At 38.2% G+C, this 26,335-nt stretch overlaps 1 protein-coding gene across 1 annotated transcript in view; it reads right to left on the minus strand.

Annotated features, from left to right (window-relative positions):
- CTNNA3 (catenin alpha 3) overlaps positions 1-26,335 on the minus strand; it is a gene marked incomplete at both ends in the record, with an annotated part of 542,611 nt that overhangs the window by 169,478 nt on the left and 346,798 nt on the right. Inside the window, one exon of the mRNA XM_082309238.1 lies at positions 25,318-25,410. Coding sequence (XP_082165364.1) covers positions 25,318-25,410 — 93 coding nt within the window. The remainder of the gene's footprint in view (positions 1-25,317; positions 25,411-26,335) is intronic.

Below are 26,335 nucleotides of genomic sequence, written 5' to 3' on the forward strand. Positions count from 1 at the left end.
GAACACTGCTCTAGCCATGCCCAGTAAGGACTTAGAACCGACTACTATTTTTCCTTTTCTGATTATAATTTGGTTTGTGCTAAACATGGTTTTATACATAGTTTTCAGACGTCCTTTCAATATAGCCCCTTCGTTATCTCTAATACAATTTTATCTTATCCATGCTACAGATGCACAAAATCGGCAGCAAAAACATTTATCAGCTGTATCATCTGGCAGCAGATCTGTCTTGATGGTGTATGATCCTACCCCTAAAAGCAGGCACACCATTTATGTGTCTCATGTGAAAAACACAATCCCAATTCCCCACTCTTATTTATTGGGTTTTTTTAAATGCAATTGCCAAGAAACATACATGGTTAAAACACTGAATGTGCAGAAGGTGCCTTATATTTTAGTTTGTAAATAACATTCTCTCCTCTAATAAATTGGAGGAAAGAATCATCATAACTTCCAGGGAGATTAGAGGAGAAGCTCTCCCAAATGAATGCTGAGTGCAGCCTGGAGTGCTGCTAAAATCATGCTTTGTTTCTAACATCTGAAAAATAGTAATAGCACAGTGTAAGAGACTGGAATGTCAAACCACTGCCTCAAAGCTTGCTTGTGTATGCTTGCCTGATAAGACACAGCGGAATTGCGGAACCCACGAAACCTGGTGACACTGCAGCCTGCGGGGAAACTTAAGCAAACCTACTGAGGCAGCAGACCATTCCTTTGCTTATCAGGCACCATCAAAGCAAGATACCAACCATCATCTGGGCTGAGCCAGAGGCCCGCCAGTAATACACATTGTTACCCGACAATGGTCATATATAGGCGAGACGTAGGCGAGACCTAAAGCACGTGAACGATGCATGGGACATATATGCATGTACCGGACTGCGGACACGTGCCATAGACTGTGGAAACAAACTGCAGTGTGCACCCACCACTGAAGAACTGAAGACTGAGGACCAACGGGATGCCCCTGGATCCATGGTGGTGACTATCCTTTGCTTATCTTTCCGAATGCTTGGTTTCCTCCTAATATTTCCTGCCTTTCCTATCGCTCCATTCTTCTGCTTTTATCCAATAAAAACGGCCTGATAGGCGGCATTTGATCTTGTTTGTGTCTCAATCTCACTCTTGGGATCATTACAAACCTTCCCCGAGCCCAGAATCGGAATCGGACCAGGACTTTACACACAGCAATGCTGTGTGTAATTTAAATTTATAGCTCATCAGAATGTAGACATTAAAAAAGTCACCAGGGACTCTGAAGCCCTATTCAAAAACACCAAAGGTGTCTATCTCCTAGGCATAAGCAAACTACCGTAACAAACCCTCTGCCTACATTCCCACATTTCATTTGCAGCACCACTTTGGAAATGTAGGGTCTCTTCCTGCAAACATTTATTTATGCTTGGATAGCCAATTCCTTCTGGCTTCTCAAATAAGTCAACAGACCACTCAAGCTGTTGAAGGTTTAAATTTCCATTTACGTACACTGGTTCTACTGAAGGCTCTGCAAGTACAGATTTTTTTTTTTTTTTTTTTCCCCACCAAAGAGTTAAAGCAGGGAATTTAAAAGCTTATTAGGGTTCAATTTTATGAAGATAAGTGTCCAGCATTTTCCTCTGTTATAGCACTACCTTTGGCACTAAACATACTCTGAATAAATACTTTGAAGTAGGCAGTAACACACTATGCTAAAGCCAGCCTCAATTGACTTCCAGTTTCACCAGTAATACAAACTACTTCCTTTGTTTATTAAAACAAATGCTTAAAATTCAAAATACGCAACTGTAAGCAGTTTGTGAACTAGACTTCAGATCATCTTTTCAATTCTGTTGCCACGTTTCTCAGGATCTGTGGTGATGGGAGTCCATTGCTGAAGGTTTCTATTGGACTGACAGTGCTTCAGCAATAGGATGAAATGGAAGTTTTAATTTGCCAGGACAACTTTATTTCTAATCTGTAAGGAACTGCAGACTGTGGCTATTCCAAGTAACCTGGTAAAACTAATAAAAAATCCCACACATGTACAAATGAACAAACTAAGGTAGGAAGGGCCTGCACTAATACCCCTTCATTTTCTTTATCCCTTTTAAAATAGACTGAGCTTTCAGTTCCTGAACACTGTTCTCCCAGGTGTAGACTAGAGGCACAAGGCCTTCTTGATAGTGCCTAATTTTAACTCCCAGACATGGAAAATGAGGAAGAAAACATGGTGACTCAAGACCTACACAGAGACCATGTTTCCAAAACAATTCTGCATTTGGTATTTCAGGAGTACGACTTCTGATGACAGTACGTATCACATCCTTCAGCTCCTCACAGAAGCTTCTGTGGAACAAAAGCAACCCGACTTAGCTTCAGCTCAGTGCCCAAACCTCTTTGGTTGAGAGGCAACGCTGCCTGTGATGCTCTTTTTGTATGAAGTGTAGAATATACAAACAGAAAATTCAGTGTAGTACTAGTCTGCTTCCATATATTTTTTAAAATACTATTAGCAGTTTAACCATTTTAGGACTTAGTATAGGAATTAGCAGAAAACTCTGTTTCCTTTGACCTTGCAAGACTCATTGTTTTTCAAAGGTTCAAGCCATACTGATAAGCACTTACACTTAATGTAATTTATCCTACTCCACCTTAAGCTTTCCTTTCATCAGCCAGAACACAATACATCACGAGAAAAAGAATAAAAATTTCAGTAAACACGCAGAACAAGAATTTATAAAGCAAACGACATTCTTAATGTTGGGTGCTTATAACTATTCCAACACTATACTCTGAAAATGTACAATTTAACAACAGCAGGACAATGTCCATGTACACAAATAAATGGGGGAGAATTAAAAACCAGAGGAGGAGAAGCAGAAGAGAAGAATAAAACCAACATCCCCAGTAAAATATATTGCGAGTTATCTTCCGCTTTCTAAAAAAGGAAGAAACAGTTCAAATGGCACATTGGTCCCAGAAAAAGCCATAAAAAGACTTAGCAAAATACCTTAATAGAACAGTATATGCTGGTACATTAGCAATGAGAATGCAACCTTCACCGTTTTGGTCAGCCTATTACTAGCAATCCTTTATGTTGCAAATTTGTTATAGGAAAGACTGTGATAGAAAGGACTAGTAGTACTGGCAGCATATATAAACTGTAGTATAGAAGTGAGGGGATATATGACAATTTTCAAATCCATGACAGGTAGCTACTAAGTAGGAGAAATGAAACTGCAATCTCTGCCACCAGGAATAAGGCAGGAAGTACTGGACAGAAGTGTAGCAAGAGAGAAGGTTGTTTAGTTTTTTCTGTTGATTTTTTATTGTCTGTTTGTTTCTTAAATATAATGCCTAACTGAAGGGACAGTTAATATGCACAGAAACAGACTGCCTGGATAGACTCTAAACTCTCCATCACTGGAGGTACTTAAGGGCAGGGTAGTTAAAACATCTGCCAGGAATATTTTATATCTCTAAACCACAGAAAAGTTGATCCTGTACTGGTGGGAAAAAGAGGAGAGGGAAAGCGGACTGCACATGACATCAAAATAGAGCTAAAATTAAATGGTTTTCTGACTTGGTAACAAACATTTGTTATAGTACAGGAGAAGAGCAGAAGTTCTAATACTGCCAGGGAGAAAAGGCATAAAGGCTGGCATCAAACAAGCATCATCTACATACTATGGGACACTTTTAAAAGGGTTCGGATGATTGATTTGTAATTCATGGTTTTTTTCAATACTAACTGTAAACATTTGAAAATGTTATACAGTGAATAAATACTTGACATTACTAGTTAAGTCTCAAAATTCAGTACTTTTTGGAAAGCATGTTTCAAGCAACCAGCACATATTTCTATACAATTCATGAAATTTTTTTAAGATGCAAAACACACTCAAAAAACGATTCACTGCCAATCCCTGTTCATGCCAGGGATTTTACAACAAAGATTTTGAGCTTCTGCCAGGTGGAGATCCAGCCCAAATTTTGTTTCTAGGACGTGGACTGCACAGATCTGCAGCAGGCAGGAAGAAATACTACTCAGCTAATACAGAAGGAGCAGATCTGTTCTGCCTTTGCTGCTCTGATCTCAGAACTGCTTCCTAAACCATACTGTGAGATGGGCAAACTTGCAAAGAGCTTTCAGAAAGAGTGTAACTGGGGTGCTTTCTCTCGTGCTGACAGTGAGAAACATGCATGGGAGTCCTCACGAAGCTAGGCTTTGCAGCACAAAGACTTCTGCATGATTTGCAAGCATTAGGTCCCATCCTCCACACACCCAGCAGCCTACAACATGAGCCGGTAATAAAGCACTGAGAACACTGGCTATACAACTATACCAGTGTCTGCTGCCAAAAGGGTCCAGGAGATGGGCTACAAAGATGGAGGAAAGTGTGGCCAAGTCCTAGCACCCGATTAAATACCCTCTGAGCCTCCTAAACCAAAACAGGATCTGTACATCTGATCACATTTGGATATTCCACAGTTCCATACGAGAAATAACCTCTGGTTTCTTTATTTCAACATCAATACCAAAGATACAAGAACTTTCCACATACAGTGGTAATACATAAAAGCCCATTTCTGTTTGGTTCTACAGCAGCTTCCCCAACGCTGTCTTAAAGGTAAGAAATTTGCAGGAGTTGAATCTTCACTGTTTTCATTGCTATCACATTTGATCCAATTCCACAGGATCCGTTTTCTGAGCTAGGGGCTCAAAATTTCACCTCAATAGTTCTTAGGTCACATTGGTCCTGTTTGCATTCACCACACTAACTAAACAGTTTACATTTTAAAATGTGTCCATCGAGGCTGAAATACTACACAAGTAATTTCTAACTTTTCTGTTCAAGCCTCCAATAAGATATTATCTGAAAGTCAAACCTTATTTCTGGTTGGATATAATAAAGTCTTTTTCTTCCTGTATTTTCTTCTTTGTTTTGGTAGATTTACCAGGGGATTGGTAAAAATAAAAGTGAGACTCTGTAAAAAGCTGTTTCGGTTTCAGAAGAACCATAAAATTTTTATCTTGCCAAATGCAGTAAAGAGGTAAACTGCTTGGGAAGATCACCAAAACTGTTCCAAGAATGTAATCAACTTTATTAAATGGGTGAATTTAGAAATCCAGATGACTCCAAATTTCTCTGGAAATAAAGTCCCAAAACCTTTACTAAATGCAAAAACCTCAGCACAGGCAGGCAGGCATCCTTATCTAACAGTACAGAGATTGCACTGACACAGAGAATAATGGACTCTAAGGCTACACAAGATCTGCAAATCAGCTAGTCTGACCACCTAAATAACACAAACCATAGAAGTTACCTAAGGCTTCCCTCAGGAAGTTTACAGCTAGAGGTTATATCATTTACCTTCTACATAAAGGCAGTTAATCCTGAATTAAATATTTCAGGTGGCAATGTTCCTTATGGTTCCCAAGGTAAATCATTCTACTGCTTAATATCCTATTAAGAAAAGAGACTTAATTCCACTTTGAATAAATGTGACTTCCATGGTGTGACAATACCTACATTCCATAAAACAACTGAAATTGATATCGATTAAATTAAAATCCTATCATAGCCAAGTTGCAGAGCAGGGTATAGACCATGTGTCTTTGTTTTCCCTGGGAACCATGTCAAGGTGACAGACCTAAGGGTTAAGCAAGGTTGCTAAAGCTTGGCTAAGCACTGCTATGCTATTGGCTTTCTTCTATCTGGAACTGTCCCGATAGCCAAGATTCATTAAATTAGGAGCAGCAACCATGAAAAGGTCCTTTGTATAGGCTTAGAAGGAGTTCCAAACCTGTAGTCATCAGTCTTCGTTGGACATTCCCAGTATGACTGGAAAAGGGGGCTCAGATCCACCTCAGATCCAATAGGAACAAAAACAGTAAGCAAGAGGCAACTGCCACTTTTGCTCAGCGAAACAGTGCAATACAATGCTGTTCATCAAGATCAGTCTCATGTTATTTTTTTTGAATCATCTGATTTTTTTATTTTTTTTTTACTTAATTGTAGAAAAATCAAACTTGGCAAGAAGCTTTATCTGTTTTTTATTAAGAAATGATACGATGTATGTCTTTAAAATCTTTTGAAATACTGGAACATCACTAATATTTTGAGGTTCAGAACAAAATATAACTAGAAATCCAGAAAAAATGTGAATCCACCAGTGGCACTCACATACAAAAAACCTAAAATGTATGATTTAGACTGAGCTATTTTCAATATGCTCTAAGAAACTTGAAGAGATACATTATCATGCAAGTAAAATGGAGTTTTAAACCCTCTTTTCCTGTAAAAAGAAGAAAAATCAAAAAAGAAAACACACATACTTCACACCAGGGCGCTCACATTCTTACCAGCAAGAGACCAAGCTGAAAGAGTTTTAGCCAATTTCTTAGGCTTCGTGGAGCTTAATTAGCTTTTCTGCCTCACTCCAATTATCATTTATGGCATAAATTTATCATAATCTGAATTGACCTCAAGACACAATGAGAACAAAACTAATCTGAAGTCATTGTTTCATCACTGCTTCCTGATCTAAAACAGGGTTATAATTTGTTGCTGGCCAATTAAATACAGCCTTACTCTATCTTATTACAGCATATTTAGGCTGTTCTAATTCCATCATTACCTATCATTATTTTTTCCCCAAATGTTGTCCCAAATGTTGTATTTCTGCACTACAGATCTCACACTTCAGGTAAACATTACCAGAAAGTTGTTATTCCTCCTGCTCTACTGCTTGGGCATATCGCCAGGAGCTAAATTAATAGTTTTCAAATATCTCCTTGCACTTCTGAGCACAAGTTAGCTGAGGGCAGCATTTATTATTACTACTTGTACTGCAGTAACATACATATGTCCTCATCAAGTACAGGATAAACCACATTCTACACACTCCATTAAATGAAAGCCAGTCTCAAGAAGTTAACAGAACAATAACAGAAGATTGCACAAGTTAAGGGAAGCTTGAGGATAGAGCGAAATGATGACAATAATAAAACAATCCTACATGCACTCTACTAACTAGCTTCTGAACAGTTGATGGCTACATAAAAATACAGCTAAGGTAAAACGAGATTTGAGGCATACACAGTAGGTGTAGCTTTCAGGGAGCTACTCCTGTGCCTAACAGTTTAAAACGAGGGAAAAAAGGGGAAAGGGGAAAGGGGAAAGGGGAAAGGGGAAAGGGGAAAGGGGAAAGGGGAAAGGGGAAAGGGGAAAGGGGAAAGGGGAAAGGGGAAAGGGGAAAGGGGAAAGGGGAAAGGGGAAAGGGGAAAGGGGAAAGGGGAAAGGGGAAAGGGGAAAGGGGAAAGGGGAAAGGGGAAAGGGGAAAGGGGAAAGGGGCCCCAACAAAACTCAAAACAAAACAAAAAACCAAAACCCACCTGAACAGCATTCAGGGGGTAGCCTTAGGCTATAGGACAGTTACTCCTTTATTTTAGAAATAACAAACTGGAGTCCAACAGACATCTATCCTGTCACACAAGGGAAGGAAGCAATGTTCAGTGAGATGGTGCCTTCAGGTAAGGATGAGTCACCCAGCTTAAGGTCAGGCAAAAGGAGACAACAAAAGAGTAAGAAGTGCATAGCAGGGTTGGAGTAACATTACAAGAGAATACTTTTATCAGCGTTTTAATTAAATAAAACAAGGAAAGAAGCAAGGGCAAAGGTCTGATGTAGCAGTAACTACAGCAGAAGAAAACTAGAAATTTCTTAGAAGTAGAATATAAGGATATGGTGAATACTGAAAACTGTTAGTCTCTCTAACCAAATCAAGTCTTAATTAATTGCTTGGGTTTTGCTTGGTGATTGTCTTTTTTTGCAGTTGAATGGCTGGTCACCCAGCTTTACATTCATCTGCACCTCCAGCAGATGAGTTTCCAACAAAATTAAGTGGGCAGATCCACCAACTTGACACAGTAACAGCAGAGCCAAACTCAGTCAAATATTTCTCAAATATGCTAGAGAAATTTACCTCCAAGAAAAGAAGGGTCAATTCTGCCCTAGTGTAAACTTATACAGTGAAGTTGAAGGGGCTGAATTTGGAAAAGCTCACCCCAGGATAACATGGTTTAGCAATGTAATCAAAACAGGAACACATATAGCTTGCTTTGGGAATAAATATTCTCAAACCATTTTATTCATCAGGGAGATCAGTAACACCTTAGAAGTCTACGTGTAATTACAGTCTACGTGTAACTATGTATGATTTCACGTGACGGAGAAGAGAGGGTATTTAAGCCCTCTCTCATTTATAACTGAATTCTCAGGCATCCATTTCATTTATCTCACTTTTGTCAACATCTGTAACCAGCCTTTCAATCACCTACACATTTCTATGCCACTGATATTCTTATAATCCTGCCTCTGTAGGAGGTTGCTACAAAGGTGAATGTGTCACAGTTCATCTGATGCACTAACAAACCAAAGTTGATAGTCATTATCTTACTGCCCTTAAGAACTGTCCCACCAGAATTAATTCACTGCGTTTTCTGTATGCAGTATCTTCTCCAGTTACATGCAACGACATCTCAAAAGCAGCTACCATATCAAATCCAAGAACTTCAGAAACATGTTTCTGAAATGAGAGTCTTTTCTATTTAGAACTCAGTTCACACTTTTCAAAACAAGATCTTAAGACTGGAGTCCCCATAAAAAGAGGCTTCGGACACCGAGTTTACATTTCTGTTTGTTTCGCATTCTGTCACTCATTTTCTTTTCTCCACTGGCCACACTATGCCACCTTTACCCACATGATGCAGTAAACAAAGCTACAGTGTTCACAGTGACTAATGTTTAAAACAAATTAGCATGAAAGGCACAAACTCTAACCAAAGCATGGGCAACTTTGCTCTTCAGACTTGACCGTCAAGTGACTGACTACTTCATCCTAGCCTTTAGAATGATGACATGCTTCATTTGCTGTGCATGGCTGGGGCGTTCATCTCTAAGGGAAAGGCGTGGACAACGACACAGAAAAATAACATCTATATATACAATAGTATGTATACGGAAAATAGATTGCACTCAAACCTAGTGCAGCACAGCTCTCATGGACTCAGCCAAAAGGGACTTTCAGACACACATACCTAAAGTATACCTCTTGTGCATAGAATACAAAGATTTAGTACCAATCTCTATTGCAGAAATATAAAAAACAGTCTCACAAGGCAAAGTCCAGATGGGGACTCTGCTTGTTGCCTTCTCTAGTCTCACCAAACTGGCAAGCACAACAGTCTGTAAAGCTGGCGATTCTGAAGAACTGCTCATGTTCACAGAAGATGTGAAAGGCCATGAAGTTCTCTTGATTTGCATGCAGAGCTAATGTCTCCAAAATCTGATACATGATTGAGAACCCTGGCCCCAAACATTAAACTAACTCATATTTCTTAGTATTAAAACTGTACATCTATCATATATGCATGAATATAATCTCTTATGAGAAAGAATTATTTTGTGTCTTAATATTACAGGATAACTAAATGTAGTTGAAAACTGGTAGGTTTAACTGCCATCCTGCTTCCTGAAATACAGTAATAAAAAAAACGGTCTCCAATCAGTTCTTCCTCTGTATAGGATAGCGCACTCTACATTCATGTAAATAAACAGAAACTTAATTCAAAGCGTTTAATTTGACCATAGTTTTGTTACTGGAAGATGGAACTTCATAGTTGCATATTTTTATAGCTAAAGAAAGTATAATGGGACGGTTATACTCAAGGTGAACAGTACATCAGATGTGCCATTTGATTCTGTCATGTCTAGAGATCAGAATGCATGTCTTTGTTTAAAATCAACACTATTTTGTGCATCTTATATTAATTCCAATTCATTTATGTGAACAGTTTCTAAGCATACCTCACAAGATTCATCAAGGTGTGTGCATGAGTAACGCACCAAAATAACACAGAAAACTATTTTTTGAGCTTTCAGAAGGTGGATTTTTTCCAAGCTATTACTGAACTAATCCTCTCATTCCACTTCACAAAAGTAATTGGGACAGCATGATGTAAAACTCATGTCCAACTATTTTTGGTCTAAGAGAACCTGAAGTTTTTCTTCCTCCTTTCCAAAATGATCAACTGATTGTCAGTTGAATGACAGGTAATAGAAATTTAAACTGATCATTATCAATAGATAATGCAGCAACATCATGAAATAGTATTTCCTAACACAAGGATCGCTACTAAAGAAACCACAGAAACATGTTGGCAGTCTGCTATTTTTGTTCTTTTAACAGAAAATTGTGCAGAACTTTATTTCTGTCAAGCTGTGCCTTGTATTTCTCAAACAACGCAGTGGGGGAGCTTAAGTATCAGGACATCCCCAAGCTCTGTAAGACAGCATCCGTATTTACTACTAACCCAAAAAACAAACTTGCAAGCAAAAAAAACCCACTATAATGATAAAAAGGCTCAGGGATATATGACACTGTTGCTTTGGCATGTACCATAAAATGCCATTAAAATAACAAAGGTATGAAAAACCCCTAACAATTTAAAAGCTTCGAAAGCAGAGTACCTTGTATATAAAATACTTAATCATAAAATGTATTTCAGTCAATATCATTAAATAAAATTGAGATCATATTGATAACACAGCTCTAGACAATAGGCAGATTCTACCCACGGGGCAAGTGCCTTCCAAGAGTAAATAAATTATCTGCTATATTTATTAATAAAATCAACTTTAATTGTTCAGTGAATTTAAAAGGTGAAATCTATCCCCACTGAAAATAACTAAAAGGAGACACAAGGTTAGGGAAGATCATTTAATCATTGTATCAAAAGTGACACATCAGTGAAAAAGCAAGATTGTACTTCCACAAGAAACTTCCCTCCTCTTCTGAAAAGAGAAGTTCCATCCACAGCCCACTGCTCTCTCTCACAACATCCTGAAAACCTTCTATCTCAGCAGCATTATCAAATACTGATAGTTATGAGGAGTTAGGTGTACTGGTGGTATGATGGGATAAACACATGACCATAAGTTTTTACATTATATTCAGAAAAGATTAAGACACCTATTGCTTCGGACAGAGACTCAAAAATTCCAGCAAGAAATAATAATGCAATAGTAAGAACACAGCAATCCCTAAAATACTAAATGCAATGGTTAAAATACTTAGGACAAATTACGATCCAACATAAAATTTCAAAGTCCTATTTGCAATCTCTCTCTATTTTGGCAGAACTAGCATTTAAATAATGTATTGTATGATTCTGTTTCTTCCTCCTTTCCTATAATTTAAAGTAGGAAGAAGGGATTGCACTGGAGGCACTTCGTTTGATAGTGACATAGTTGACTATGTTTGGTAATAAGTTTTAGAAGTTAAATATGGATTTACTTATTCTGAGATTATTAAGTAACTAAGTTTTGAGAAAAGGTCACTGAACAAAGTTCGTATAAATTAACCCACTGTTCAAATCTAGCAAAGGCCTTGATACCAACCATTAAGGGCAGATTTAATTTCTACGTTGTTATTACAAGCTACCGGCCAAGAATCTTGCAAATAAATGACAAGCGCACAGGTAAAGCAACCCCTCAAGAACAAAGAGAATTGTGGGGTAGGGAGTAAGCCAACAATACTACAAACATCATTGATCTGATACTCCAAATTAGAAATCAAAGACCATCCTGCATAGCTTTATCTCCTAATGTCTGGACAGTGGTTGCTAGTGACACACAGAAGTATGTTTTTATTATATTGGGGTAAAGCTTTGTATTTTATTAAAACAATTTGTGTAACTTCACTCAAAAGCATACCTCCCAACATAGCCTAGCACTGCTCAGAGGCATGGTGCACCCCTCAGGAAGAAAACAAAAACAAAACCAAACACAAACAAAAAAAGCCAACCAAACAAAAACCACCCCCTACCAAACCAAAAACACACACACCAAGCAGTCCTCTAAAGCTCCCCCTCACCCCCATAAATAACTATGTCTTGGTTTTATATAGGGACTACATGCACATTTCTGAATGCATTTGGAAACCTACAGAAAAGGCATACAAAGCTATCTTTAACACTTCAGGGATGGAGCAGAAACCCTAATAAAATATTCTGAGACAAGAAAATAAAAATAAAGCTTAGAAAAGAGACATTCCCATTATTTTAGTTTAAAATGTTATGAAAGTGCAGAAGAACTGAAAATGCAGTAAAGTATTCAGTATTCACATTTGGGTGCATAGTTTGTTTTTTGGAGACAGAGGACAAAACAGACTTTAACACTTAAAGACTGATTTTTAAATCCATTTGACAGCACCTTCCTTCCAGAACTAATTCACTTGACCTGACAAGTGAAGCAGATCACAAAACACATTGCAGGTTTTTTACAGGTCAGATTGCAGGTGCCTGATTTGCATGAAATTAGTAATTTCAGTTGTGAAGTACTTTCAATTTCTCTATTTTGCAATACTGAAACAGAAGTTAACCAGAAAACACATACTTCTGTTCCTCCCTTATTGAATAGTGTCTGTAAATGACCCAGGGAATGTTCTGGATATGATATTCAAAGGTATAGGGAGCGGACCGCACAAATCCCCTAGTTTATTTCAAGAATCAAAAGTGCATTTTTCCACTCAACCAAAAAACACTGTTCCTCAAACTGTATTTTTTTTATTAGATAAGGGATACTGGGTGTGTATGTCACTTAGGAGCAAGCAAATCATAACACTGGTCAGTTATTTTAACCAATTTTAGCCACAGTTTCAATTTTCTAACTACACAATTACATTCTTGTGTCCACAGTTTTACATATGTGGGGGACAAAGAGATTCTGCCCAGAAAGCACAGACCACAAAATTTTAATCAAGCCTTGACCAATACCTTCTCAAATGCAAATTTTAATTTCAAGAGAAGCAAATTCTTGAAATGGAAGGCTAAAATAATCCTCAAGACTTACTGATAAGTGAAAGAGGAAATAAAAAAAAATAAAAAAAAAACCAAACAAAAAAGCACAACAGAGTTCCGTTTATCATGTTTCATTTATTATTTTACACTGAAAACCATAGTGGAAGTCTTATCTTCAACAGTGCTCCATCCAGAACTGGAGCTCCACTATCTGCAGTTCAGTATAAACATATTAAAGTGAGAACAAAGCCTCTTGACATAGCAATGCTTTTTAGAGATGTAAGCTGCTTCTGCATTCTCTTAGGCTGCGTAAATGCTCTATCACAGTATACCAACTATACCAGTATAAAAATTATCAGCACTGGTGATAGCTGAGTTTGCTGATCAAACTAGGATAAGCCATACTGTCAATAGCACAAGTTATACTCCTATAGCTGCAGTAAACCTTTCCGGAGTATGCAGACATAAAGGAAACTCTCCGTGGGAGTTTACAGTCTTGGGACTTGATCTTGAAAGGTGTTCAGCATTAAAAACCCGTGTCTGAACACAACACCCATAACTATCAATTAAGTTAGTTGCATACTGAAATGACAATATAAAAATGAAGCTTATGTAATTAACCTTCTGTTTATTGGATTTCATATCCAAGTAAATCTTTAGTCCAATTTACAGTGTACTGCATATAAAATAGAAAGGTCCTTATGAACTCTTCATTCATGTAGCAAACTTCACACACACAAAATACAACTGCAATGGAACTAGAAAAACTGCAGTGTAACTACACTACTATTACAGTCTTTGAATATTTGGTAAGAGGAACACATATATGGATTAAGTTTATATACAGAGCTAAAAAGAGTGCGCTATCCAGAAAAAAACTCCTTGTGAAAACATCTTTCCCAGTAGACTATGCACGTATGGGTAATAATTCTGCCTTGGAGATACAGATCAAGCAGCAACAGAATCTGCATTCTTCAAGAGTTTCAGTGACGGTACAGTGGAACACAAAGTCAGTGTGACTGCAGTTATTAATTTAAAATTCATTTTGCAGAAATTAGAAAGAAAACTTTGCCTGAAATTATTCTGTTTAAAGTAGCAGTGACAGCTTTAGGATGGTACATGAAGCTTTTTCTAACTCAGAAGAGCAAATTAGCCCAGACTCTGTGTCAATATCAACAGTAAGGCACAATCACCCAAGAGATACTCGAATCAAACAAACTGGTGCTGTACTTGCTACTTTTACTATTACTTCCAATGCTGCTCTTACCTATATATTTCCTAATGACTTTTGATTTGGAATTTAGTAAAAGCAGATAGTCAAATTGCCAGATATACTTTCCATTTATCATTCCACAAATACAACACAGAAAATCCACTTGCAGATCACGTCGCCTCTCTTTGCCTTCTTTAATGACATTTTAGCATCTTAGTTTCCAGGAAGAAATCATGAGAACACAAGAATAGTCGTCATCTTCTGCCTTGAATTTGATGCTACTTCAATGGACACCATTTGAAAGCTCAATTTAAAAACTTGAAAGAAACCATTTAAAAGCTCAATTTAAAAACTTGGAAGCTCATCACAAACATGAATCAGCCAAAATTTGCAAGATCCACCTCTTCACACTTCTCCAGGTCAGACACTTCCCTGAGAGACGTGCTAGAATTTCCCCAACTCACTGACCATGCATCAGTGACAGAGGAAGAAGAAAGGTGTGCAGGGAAAAAAAGAAAAAAATTCTTGTGCCTTCGCTTTGCCAGCTTGCGCAGAAGACACTAGAAATTGCCAAAAAGGCTGTTCCTTAGCTGCAGCTCATAGGACGTATATTCACATACAAGAATGTGGACCATGCAGCCCCACCCTGTCGATGCTGCAACTACATCGAACTTATGTCTACCTCATTCACTTCCCTTGATGCTTGCCAGACTAAGCGCTTGCGTATGTTCCCCACCATCTATATCACCAGTTGCCTCCAGGGTGCTGAAGCACCCATAAGGACGTCCATCACACTTCCAATATTCCAGCTGAAAAGCATCTCAAAATTAGGTAAACAGCTGATAACAGCGATATGCCCAATGCCACAGAACAAAGTTATGGCAGATGGAACCACATATCAATAGCGTGGTTTTAGCTTCTTGCTTCAACAAGAGAAACGTATTCCCTTGTCAACCTATGCTATTTACACCTCACTATTACTGCATGCTATAGCTATTTATATTCTCTGCTCCTTATTGCTATCCAGCCCCCTCTTCCAAAAACCATGCAAAACTACATCTCTTTAACAGCCGTATTATTTTGTTATCTTGTACTACTTTAAGCTTTCCTACTGTATGACCACCCTCCTCCCCACACTCAGTAGATTTTTTTTATCACAGCAAGTCTCTAATAATGTTTTATTGCCTTTCTTTCCTTCCCTGGCATTCTGCTGCAGGACTGCCACCAACAAAATGTGGCATCTCAGGAAAATGTATAAATTCAGGAAAAAGGATGAAGTTGAAGAGATAAGAAAGAAATACCTTTCCAGGAAGAATACTTTCAAGTTTTAAACGCACAGGGAAAAATAAATTGTTTCCAAAACATTGATAGCACTTTTGTGCAGTATGAATCTACAGCAAATGCCTTTCCAGCAACTTTAAGAAACTTGATCATTCTCGTGTCTTGTGTCCACTAACTGCAAGTGGGGCAAGCAGAAGAGGATAAAGCAGAACAGCTTCTGTACCACTACAGAAGTTGAGGCCACTCAGGGTTGGTATTTTTTTTTAATACTACAAACTGAGAATTTGTTGAAGATTCTATTCTAAAACAACAGATGCTGGAAGATGAAAGTGAAGACTCAAAACCTCAAGGCATTTTGTAGTTAATTATTCTCTCTCCAAGTACTATCACAAAACAGCCAAGCAGTCACAGCCAACATGAGACTTCCAGGGCAATCTAAGAGTCATATTATTATTTTTTCCCCCCCTTCAAACGCTGTTTATTGGAAAAGTTCAAGCCAAAGCAAACATCCAGCTAACTATTTTTATAACAGCACAAAGCATTAGGCCTTCCAATACGTTTTGGTAGCCCACAGCTTTAGGATTCCATAGTACCCTGGCCAGCTAAAAATACCACATGCTTTATCATCTTTTTAAAACAACAAACCTCAATTTTCACAAACAGAAAAAGGTAACATCCTACAACTACTAATGTCTGTAAATGATGCTAGAGGATATGACAGAGGTTCTTTTTTGTATCATTTTCAGTCCTCGTCAGATAGCCAGACTCGAAACTGGAGCACAGCTGGTTTTGTACATGTTCCTTTTCTGCGGGTTGCCCATCACATTAAGGCTGCAGTGTTCTGATGGTTCAATGGACTATCCGTCCAAATAGGATCATATATTATTATACTTGAGGACTAGACTAACAACTTTTTTCCATGCAATGTCTCCTGATAGCTGGTAACCATAGCTATCTACTAATACTGAAAAGAAACATTAACTTCTAACACCAAAGCTGCGTCACTGTCAGCTCAACCTGGCATTAGTCTGCACTGCCGCCAAAAGCAGTGCCCTGCTCCTCCTTTAGACCCCTTTTTCCTCATTCCTTCCCTTGAGTCAGCAAGCAGTATTCATACACCCAGACGGCAAACTACATCAGGCAACTGACTTCGATGAAAACTAACCTTCTTCCTTGCTTCCCAGGTTAATCCTCAGCTGTATCAGTTTCCTGAGCCAGATCACTGAATAGCTGTATGATTGCTATTGTTAGTCATAAGGAAGGAGGCAGAAATAACAGCTTGAGAGTAGGGAGGGAGATTAAGTCTCTAGCAGCACTGATAATGCATGCCAGATTAAACTGGTTGTATAACAAAGGTGTAAGAGAAAGAATTAAACATAGGAATGCTCAAGCAGACTACCATAGCTATCAAGGTTAATGACAATTGCTTCATTAACTTTAGCAGCATTGTGTGTGGACTTTTCTAACATCGTGAAAACCTACATGAAAAATGTATCACTTCACCAAAATATCTTTCCTTTTGTTTTAGAAATATTAAGGCATGATATGTACTTTTAATTAATCTCTCAATTGAAAGGCTGGAGATGGTACTTAAGAAGATGTCTGATACTGTTAGAGATAACTAACATCTGTTTTATCTCTTTTAAAGCAGATGGTAGAGAACTCACTGATTTACTATGTTCCCCCCCATTACTTCTGCCCTTGCACAAGTCTGCTATATTTGAAGAAAATGGTATTAAGACAGATAAAAGGAGATGCCACACAGACGGTTCAACCAAGAAGATGAAACAATTGTGGTTATTAAAGTGATATTGGTGAAGAGTTTTTATGAGGTTAATAAAAAACTTCCTCAGTGTCCCCCACCATTTAATGTACCAGAGCAAATAACAAAATGGATGATTGATTTTCTCTGATGAAAAAGTAAATATGTAGGAGATGTAAATTGCTAGCTTCAGAAATCCACAGCATCATAAAATATATAATTAAACTCCAATACCGGAAAAATGTAACACATCAAAAGATGCTGCCCACTTATTAGCTATCAAGTCTCATTTTTGTGAACGAGAATCTTCAGGTTTGTTCAATACAGTACCTACTTTCTAGAAAATAACACAGACGCAAATAATATCCATCTATCTGTATCAGCCAAAAAGGGCGAAACAATTTAAGTGTAAATCGAAACATAGCTCAAAGGAAAGACTAAATTCCCCTGTTCACTTTTATAAGGTAAAAAACACACTGATAAAATGTTTAATTTAGAGAAAAAAAAAATTTAGAGGACATTCACATTTAAAGCTTGAGCAAAACATATAGGAAGCATAGCAAAAGTTATGATCATAGCTTTAAGAAAGAATGCAGAGAACATGCAAGCCCTGCTTGCAAATTAGAGCTTCTCAGTTGAATATTAGTATGTGTAGGGCACGCTGCTGTCACTGTTTGGCTGCTGAAGGCTTCCATGCTACTTTGCACCAAATTGTAGGTGTACTCAGTGTACTTTGGAAGAGGACAGAAGTGGCTTGTAGACTGGACTGGAGATGCTTTGTCTGGATCTCTTCTACAGACAAACACACACACACACACACACACACTCTCCAAAGAAACCACCTCAGTTCCTCAACTCCTGGTTCCCCAGTATTGCTGAATTTACTGATAAGCACAGACCATTTCACATGATCCTAAAAAAACACACAAGAGAGACAGGAAAGAAAGCATCACTACAACAGTGCTGAAATTACTGAAATTCAAAGAAAGGAACGCTGCAGGGGCTGGTTTCTTGCAAGGAGTCTTGGCGGTTTTTGCCATTCTCCTCACTGCAGGTACATGTGTCAATAGAAAAGCAAATCTGTAAAACCAAAATACAGCATAAGTTCCAGACAGTCATGTTGGCATTGAAAACACAGATGAATTATGCTGGACGAGCCAAATACAAAATGTTGAAGACAGCTGTCCGATCAGTATTTGAATGGCCTGGAAATACGACGTGCATAAATATATTCCCACTGAGCAGCTCAGCATCTTGCTTACCTTAATACCTCTCCATGTTACTTGAACTACCACACTGATTTATTTACAAACTCACACAGCCAAAACTTCAGCTTCTATCTTTAGTGGTTTATCACATACCAACTAATATTAAAAATAGCTAACAGCATATTAAGTTCCAAGCAGCAAGAAAAGATGGCATTGAGAATTAGAGCTGTATCTTCCACAAATGTGCAAGTGTTATGCTCTTTTCATTAGTACAATTTTTTTTACATGTATTGTAGGAGGGGAAAGAACAGCAAATATAAAAATAAAAACCAACTGCAACAATGAACCCAGTATACCATACACTAAGTATATTAGAGATCAGTGCTCAGGTAACACAGGTCAATACATACCACACGTTGTCTGTTCCAGTCTATGACCAGCAGGGTTGCAGAATAGCAGTAGCTGTTTTCAGAGACAGTTATCAGCAGGACTTTTGACTGTTGGCCACATCTACACTCCATTTTGGGAGCTGGCCATTTTACTAAGAATTTACTAACAGTAGATTTTATTTTACTGAATGGTGTTAAATAACATAATCCAAATATTACTTAAAAGATGACAGATACACCTGCCTAGAAATAAACATTTTGATTCAGATTGTGAAAGTGCTGAAAACTACACTGAAATAGGATGCTTAGCAGATGCTTTTGCATACATTAAACATTCTTAGTCAGAGTTCTTTCTGTGGGAAAGGTGAAAGCCCTCGCTTAAGAAGTAGTAATTCTGTGTTTTATGTAATTTCTGCATTGAATTCCATATTGAAAGAAAAATTACATCTCAGCAAAATGATCCCAGCAAAGCCAGTCACCCAAAACAGGTCCTAATGCACTGCAAACCAAAATAATAATCAGCCTGATTTAAATACTAACAGGGCTCTTTTCAGGAAAGAAAGAAAAAGAAATATGACCAGAACGTTCATCTTTTGTCCCTGAGAGTTTTTAGAGTGAGAGAAGATGAGTCTATACATATATTTTTATGCTCTGAAATTTAAACAGAAGCACTGGAAATTTCTGAGACATCCTTCAAGAGTGGGAACACTTGCCTTGTGTCCTTTCTAACCAAAATGTCTTGTGTCCTTTCTAATCTATCACAAAGACTGATAGGGGTCTCTCTCCCAAATCCCCCAACAAGTTGTGCAAGAGTTCGTAAGTGAAATCATGTGATTTGAGCTCCCCTGTGAATAGCATTGAGAACAACAGAAGCATTAAGCAGTTTCTTACATTTTGATCAGTGAATTTACGAGCCTAAATAGAAGACGGACTCTTCTAACGGAATTTGGATGAAGAAGAGCAAATTACGGGGCCCAATGAAGTCAGTCCATGTGTCCCTACTAACCGAAGTTGGAGTGAAACAGCAAAGGGTTTTCTCTAAGAGGCAGTTTAGTTTCACAAGCATGGAATCCAACAGACACACACTCTTTTTTTGATATCAGATGTTTCAGTATGGATGTTTCGTAACAGTATAATTCTCCCATTTTAAGAGTTGTCAGAAATCTGGTGTGAAGTATTCTCAGAAGGTTTTTGCAAGATCTCAAAATTAAGTCTGCTGTCATGAGTCATCACTACAAGTTGCTAGAGTCTAACCTCAACTGGTGTCCGTTTCTCACTCCTTTTCATATACCTACAGAATCACGCATTTAGCTAGATCCTAATTAGGTTTTTGTGTTTGTTACAGCTTTTTCCTCACAGCTGAACTAGAAGTGTTGTAGGAACAGGACTAACAAACTTATGCCTCTGTTTCCAAGTATGCCAACTTAACTTCTTGAATAGTGCTTTGCTAAGGCATAAGAGGAACTGTAGGTGCAGACGTACAAAGTAAATGAGGGTGGGAAGGGAAGGGAAGTATGGGCACTAAAAGAACTACAGAATACATTTCTACTGAAGGAGAAGTAGGATAAGGGAGAAACAAAACACACTTAGATATGCATTTGCTGCATATTACGAACTCTGTAAACCAATATGAATAGGTAAGAGCAAAGCCTGTGACACGAAGCTTACTGACAAAAAACATCTTATTCTTTGTCAGTAGTCAGTATTCTTTGTCAGTTCTGAACAAGCAGTGCAGGGCAGAAATGCTATCACAGGTACCAAACCCCACCTACAATTGGGTACTCCACTGTAGAACAATTTTAAGATTAGAGGTATCAAGGTATTATAGGCATCAAGAGAACACACACATCAACTACCACTACAAAACAAATAAATCAAAACCATATCAAATCTCAAATATTTGTTTCCAAACGGAGACACTCTACATACACCAGCGGTGAAAGTCAAGACATGTTAGAACCATGCAATTTGTTTTAAAAATAACATCTTCCCGTTCATACTTTTCCTCAATAATTAGTCATCAAGGCAAAGCACTAGCCTCTACCGATGTTACACCAGCATATGAGAGAATACAGAACCAAATGTTCCATGGTTCTCAGAAGAAACATGCCCTTAGATAGAGTGCCAAGGACTAAGAGGAAACCAGCTTCCACCTAAGCAACAATAAATATTTCACTACACAAATTCTACCATATTGGGATGCAAGTCTTGGTCCTCAGCCTCCACGTGTAACAGGCACAGCATGATGTGTAGTTTTATTGGACAGCGTAGTCTGTACTGCAAGTTGTTCCTTTTCAAAGCAAGCTGTAAGGTGCCCTTGGCATCATATCCTGCCATAGGAGTCAACCACACCAATCCACTTGGATGCCTGAGAGCCATAAGGTCTTACAGTGGCTGTGAGGCTGATGCTGTCATTAAAGGTCCGCTCACTCACCTCCCCTACTTCCAAATGGTTCCTTCAGAATGGCGTACGGCTGTGGTAGGCAAAAAATAGTTTAAATTGTGAACACTTAAAAGCAGCAGATAACTGGGGCAGGGGAAGAGGAATGTCTGAACTCTCAAGCTCAAGCTTGGTACTAGCTAGCTGCAACTGGTATGTGCTGGTTTTAAATTCTGTTAACATCTCAACTGAACAAAGCTGACATATCCAATTGTCCAATTAACAGCGAGACACAAAACAGAGCCACCAATTAGGAGGCGGATCACACTTCATGCTTCTGCACATGTGCTTAGACTGGGAAAAATCGAAGGTTTAGGGACCCAAAAAGAGGCTGATGAAGATCCTGGCAGGAGAAACAGTCTTGGAAGTGAGGAAAGATCCTGGAGGTCAGGAAAATATGAGGAGATAAAATACTGGGAGACACCCAGGGACCTGGGACAGTAAGACCCAAGACAGGTGACTGCAAGCACATGTGCAGGACAAAACCATCGTAACTTTCTGCCCAACCTTCCCAGTCTAGCAGCAATCTCCCTGCAGGGAAGGAAAGTCGAGATCTAGTGAAAATAAACACTGGGGAGAAAACAAATGAGTGCACATGTGGTATCATCAAGCAGGGTAAAAACTGATCTCCCTGGTTCTTAAATAAACCCTAGTATCCAGATCTCCTACGGGCTGTAACTCTATCTTGCTTGTGACAAAGTTTTTGGCCTACCACAAGGCACTCACTCTTCATCATATGTACTCAGTAAATTATGTGTAATGGGCACTACTTTTTAGCCAATAGCTCGAATAGCTTGAATACAAAGATGAGACTCAGGGAGACAGCATTCTCCGAGTCAGTATCACTATCTGAGCATGTACGCTTCACATCCAAAGTGACCACAAGTTTACCTTGCTCAGTGTGCATTTCATACCCATTGAATCAACATTTTCCACATAATACATTTTGCATTGACAACAGCTACCTATAAAGAAGGACATTTATGTCTTTGCAAACTTCCTCCAGCAGCTTAGGAAGTAGTTCTGAAATATGCTGTAATATCTGCCTTAGGTTCCAATATATTCCTGGTTAGGTGCAAGTTAAGAAGAGAAATGAGGTGACAGCTTAATATACATTTAAAACAGCTCAAGATGCACACTCTCTCTCTTTTTTTAAGGCTACTTTCCCTCACCTCTATTTTTATTTTCTAAACACAAAGAGCAACTCAACCTCTAATGGATTTCCTGTTACATAGATTTCCTTCTCACCTAATAGCTTTATAACTAGATGGTTTCCATCTCTCTCTCAATACTTAAGAGAAAAACAGAAGTCACTGTCTGAGGTTCTGGTTATACCAGTGTATACCTAATCTTTTTTAAAATATCGGATAAAAACATTGCATAGGGTTGAATGATTTTTAAAAATTTATCACCAAATAAAGATTAAGCTAAACCATGAACATTCATGTGCTTTTCCTGCATTTTGCTTCACTGCATGACATACCAGAACAGACGTGGCTCCCTGCAGAACTAATCACACTGCGCCATTTCAGTAACTAGTAGCAAGCTCCAGCAAGATCTCATCTTCAAAGGAAGTGAGCCTAAAATTCACTTTTTCAGGTGTGGTTCTTCCAAAAGAAGCCCAAACCTCCTGCTCCTTAAAACTCTCCAGGGATCTTTATGCTAATAAAAAGGCTCTAGCCAGAGCCCTTTGACATGCTGAAGCTCTTACCAGCTGCTGCCTTGAGACTAGCCACTTCTGATCTCCACTTTGAAACATCTGTTCCAGCTTTAGGCTCAAGGTCATTCCTCCCCTCCAAAGTATCAGCTCAGGATCCGTTTGCATTAATGCTCTCAGCACTCCCTGGCTCCCATTCCCTCACGGAGGAAAATGTCATTATCTCTCATTATGTGCATCACAGCACCTCCACTACATGTGTTTCTGACAAACATGAGCTTCATAGAGAACAAGCACACCTTCACCTACCTTAGCTACAGTTCAGTCTTTCTTCTCTGCTCTCCCCCAACATCATATCCTTATCCCAGGTTAAGTCACATATCTAAAGCCTTCAACTCCATCCAAGATCCGATCAACGGCTTCCTTCTCACCTCCTCGCTCCTTCAGAGCCTGTTGCAGAAGGCATCTTACTCCTCAAGCTTATCCCTCAGCAGAGCTCCCCAACCCAGCAAAACCAGAGGCCCACCTTAAGGCAGGTAAGGAAAGAAGACCTAGTACTAATACAGAAGCCAGGTCAAATAACAGGCCAGATCCTCCCTATACACAAATACACAGGTTTTTCTCAGTCTTTCCTCCCTTGTTCCTCCTCTGGTTGGCCTAGTGTGACAGACATACTTGTTGAACCACCCGAAAGCTGATTAGCCCGTAAAAATGTAAAAACCTATCAAGAATTTAAACAGACAAGCCAGATCCTTGTCTGCTAATCTCTGGTTTCCTACATTTGGGATATTTTTCCATCTCTATATTGACAGGTTTACCCTCTTATCAGGTATCTTTGCCTATTCCAGAGAACCAACTATTAGAGGAACCAGAGACTTCTTCAAACATACCACTGAACTGAAGCATAAGGGTAACAAACCCAAGATCTGTATTAGCAAAACAGCTTTACAGATTTATATCCTTGCTGTTCAAAAACAGAAGTTTGTTTGCTTTTGTGGGTTCTTTTCCTTTTCTTTCTTTCTCATGCATTTGATGAGGTCATGATTTTGTTTGCACACCAGGGAGGTAACATGGACACCCACACAGAACAAGTGACATTGTAGATTTTACCTACCTGACAATACTCAACAAAATTCTCCCAACCAAAAGCTAGTAACATGAACAGAAATAATTCTTCCTTCATCAAAACATAGGCTAGCAGCTCTTTATTTCTTTATTCTATTCATTATTATTTATTGAACATTAAATATTTTTAAAATTTATTTCGCATGAAGCATTCATGAAATTTCAGGAACAACAGGTATTATGTGTTTCATATCAGCTCTAACATACATGCCTAAATTATTTCATTTATTGAACAGTCAAAATATTTGCTAATAATCTCACCTGAGGAAAAAAGAAAATATTGTCAGAGTTCAGAATCAACCCTCTACATTTTAACTACAGTACAGTATAATTAATGTCTATGCATTAAGCATGTCTATGAATTCTAACAATTAAAAGGCTTTCCTCCAGGGTCTGCCAATTCTGTATCTGCCTTTTCCCCAGTGCTACAAGGCAAGTTTTGCTGGTCAAACCTGCCAAACTCCCAAGAAACTGAATGATTCAAGAGAAAACACTGATCTGTGATATTTTCAGAATATCACATTTCCTTGATAGAAGTTTCTTTCTCCCCAAGTGTTGCATTTACTCAACAGGCATAAAATGGACTTCTCAAGCTTGTAATTGAACACATTATTAACATTTGCTCTTCACCTTCTATTTCAACTACATTTAGCATTCAAACACGCAAAAGGGTAAGAATATTTAGGCCACCCTGTAAACTATAGTGTTCTTCAAAGAACTAATGATCTTGAAATTATGCAGCCTCAAGGCTGAAACACTCAGATTCACACACCTCAGTAAAATCTTTCCTTTAAACAGATGTAACTGCAGTTTTTCTCTCTCTGTAATTCTGAATGTGACAAATACAGACTGAATACTTTTTATAAGATATTAAGTACCAAAAATTTATCTGTATCTGTGCTGTTTTTCATTCATTTGCTTAAGACAAAAGCTCAAGCTTTTGAATTGATGATAATCAGAAGAATTCATACTTTAACATTCACATAGACAAAAAACAAATCAAGTGGTAATAATATTTCAAGTTAAAGGTCAAAACATGTCTTGCTTTCTAAGAATAAAAATACTCCCAATTTGCCTGTCACATTACACTGTTCATTCAATCAGGCTTAGTTTCAGAAACAGAACAGCATGTTTCTTCAACTGCAATTTTTACAGCTTTTTAAAACTCCCAATCAATACAGACTATTAACAATTCCTATATTAACCACTAAGAAAAAATAAACAAATTAACTGAGTATTTGCCCTTGATTTAACATTTGGTCTCTATTTACTACGCTAAGCTGTGTGAATGGAATGTGAATTTAGACTGAAGGAGCATGACTAAACATCTGTGTTGTGTGACAAATATACAGTGTGTGCTCAGTGCGCTGTCATGGGGATTAACTGAAAAAGTCATACCTGTGGGCACAAAGTCTCTATGTGATTAGCTGCCACTTGGACAATTTTCATTCCATCTTCATTTGTTGACAACGAACAAGCAAGATTAGCAACCTTAAATAAACAAAAAAACAGTTTTGTTAGCAAGTATTCATCCCCAGACTCTCAAACTTGCCAACAAACATCTCTGCTAGAAAGCTTTCACTATTTGGGGAAATTAATTTGTCAAAGAACATATCTGAACAAGGAAACACAAGAGGAAAAAGAAAAAAAAAAAGGAGCCGTGGAAAGGGGTGACAGTAACAAGAAATCTCATGACCTCTCCTCAGCTTATGTTCAGTACATAATAGCTGTAAAGTGGTGTTTAGGTAATATCAGGAAATTTCAAAGTAAGATCCTAAGGCTTCAGCTTCACTGCTTGTGATCATGCCTGTTAATTTTTCAGAGCCTTTCAAACCATGTCCAACTTTTACATTTTTTTTAAACATAGTTTTAAGACCTTGAAGATCAAATTACATTTGCCTCTATTTGTTGTAATGAAATACAGAATGATTTATGCCCTGAGCTATGCACAGATCATTATTTTAATTAGTGGTACGATTTTCTACTGAAGTAGTCATATCGGTGCAACTTATACATTTTCTCTGTAAGGAAACTTGAAATCTGTGAAAGAACAAGTCTACTTTCTGTTTTATTTTACTATACACCACGGAGATACAGCTTCCTTCAAAGGAAAAAAGCTCTTCCATGACACTCCACAGTTCAACACGTTTGAAGAGGTGAAGGAAAAAGAGCACTCACTTCAGCTCACTGCAACTCAATATCAACAGGCTGTAACACACAGGCTTGACAAAGGCACAAGAGGGGTTGGGATACTGGGATCCAGTAGATCTTTTCAACCTACTGAAGTCATATAATTTCCTTATGTAAACTCCTACACACTTCTTAGTCTTCATAGCCTTCACTGAAGTAGCTATATTACACATATATATCACTCCATTGTTCATGTAGATCAAGAACTGCCTGAGAAATAGATGTC

The sequence above is a fragment of the Platalea leucorodia genome, assembly GCF_965183815.1.
Source record: "Platalea leucorodia genome assembly, chromosome: 4".
Lineage (NCBI taxonomy): Eukaryota > Metazoa > Chordata > Aves > Pelecaniformes > Threskiornithidae > Platalea > Platalea leucorodia.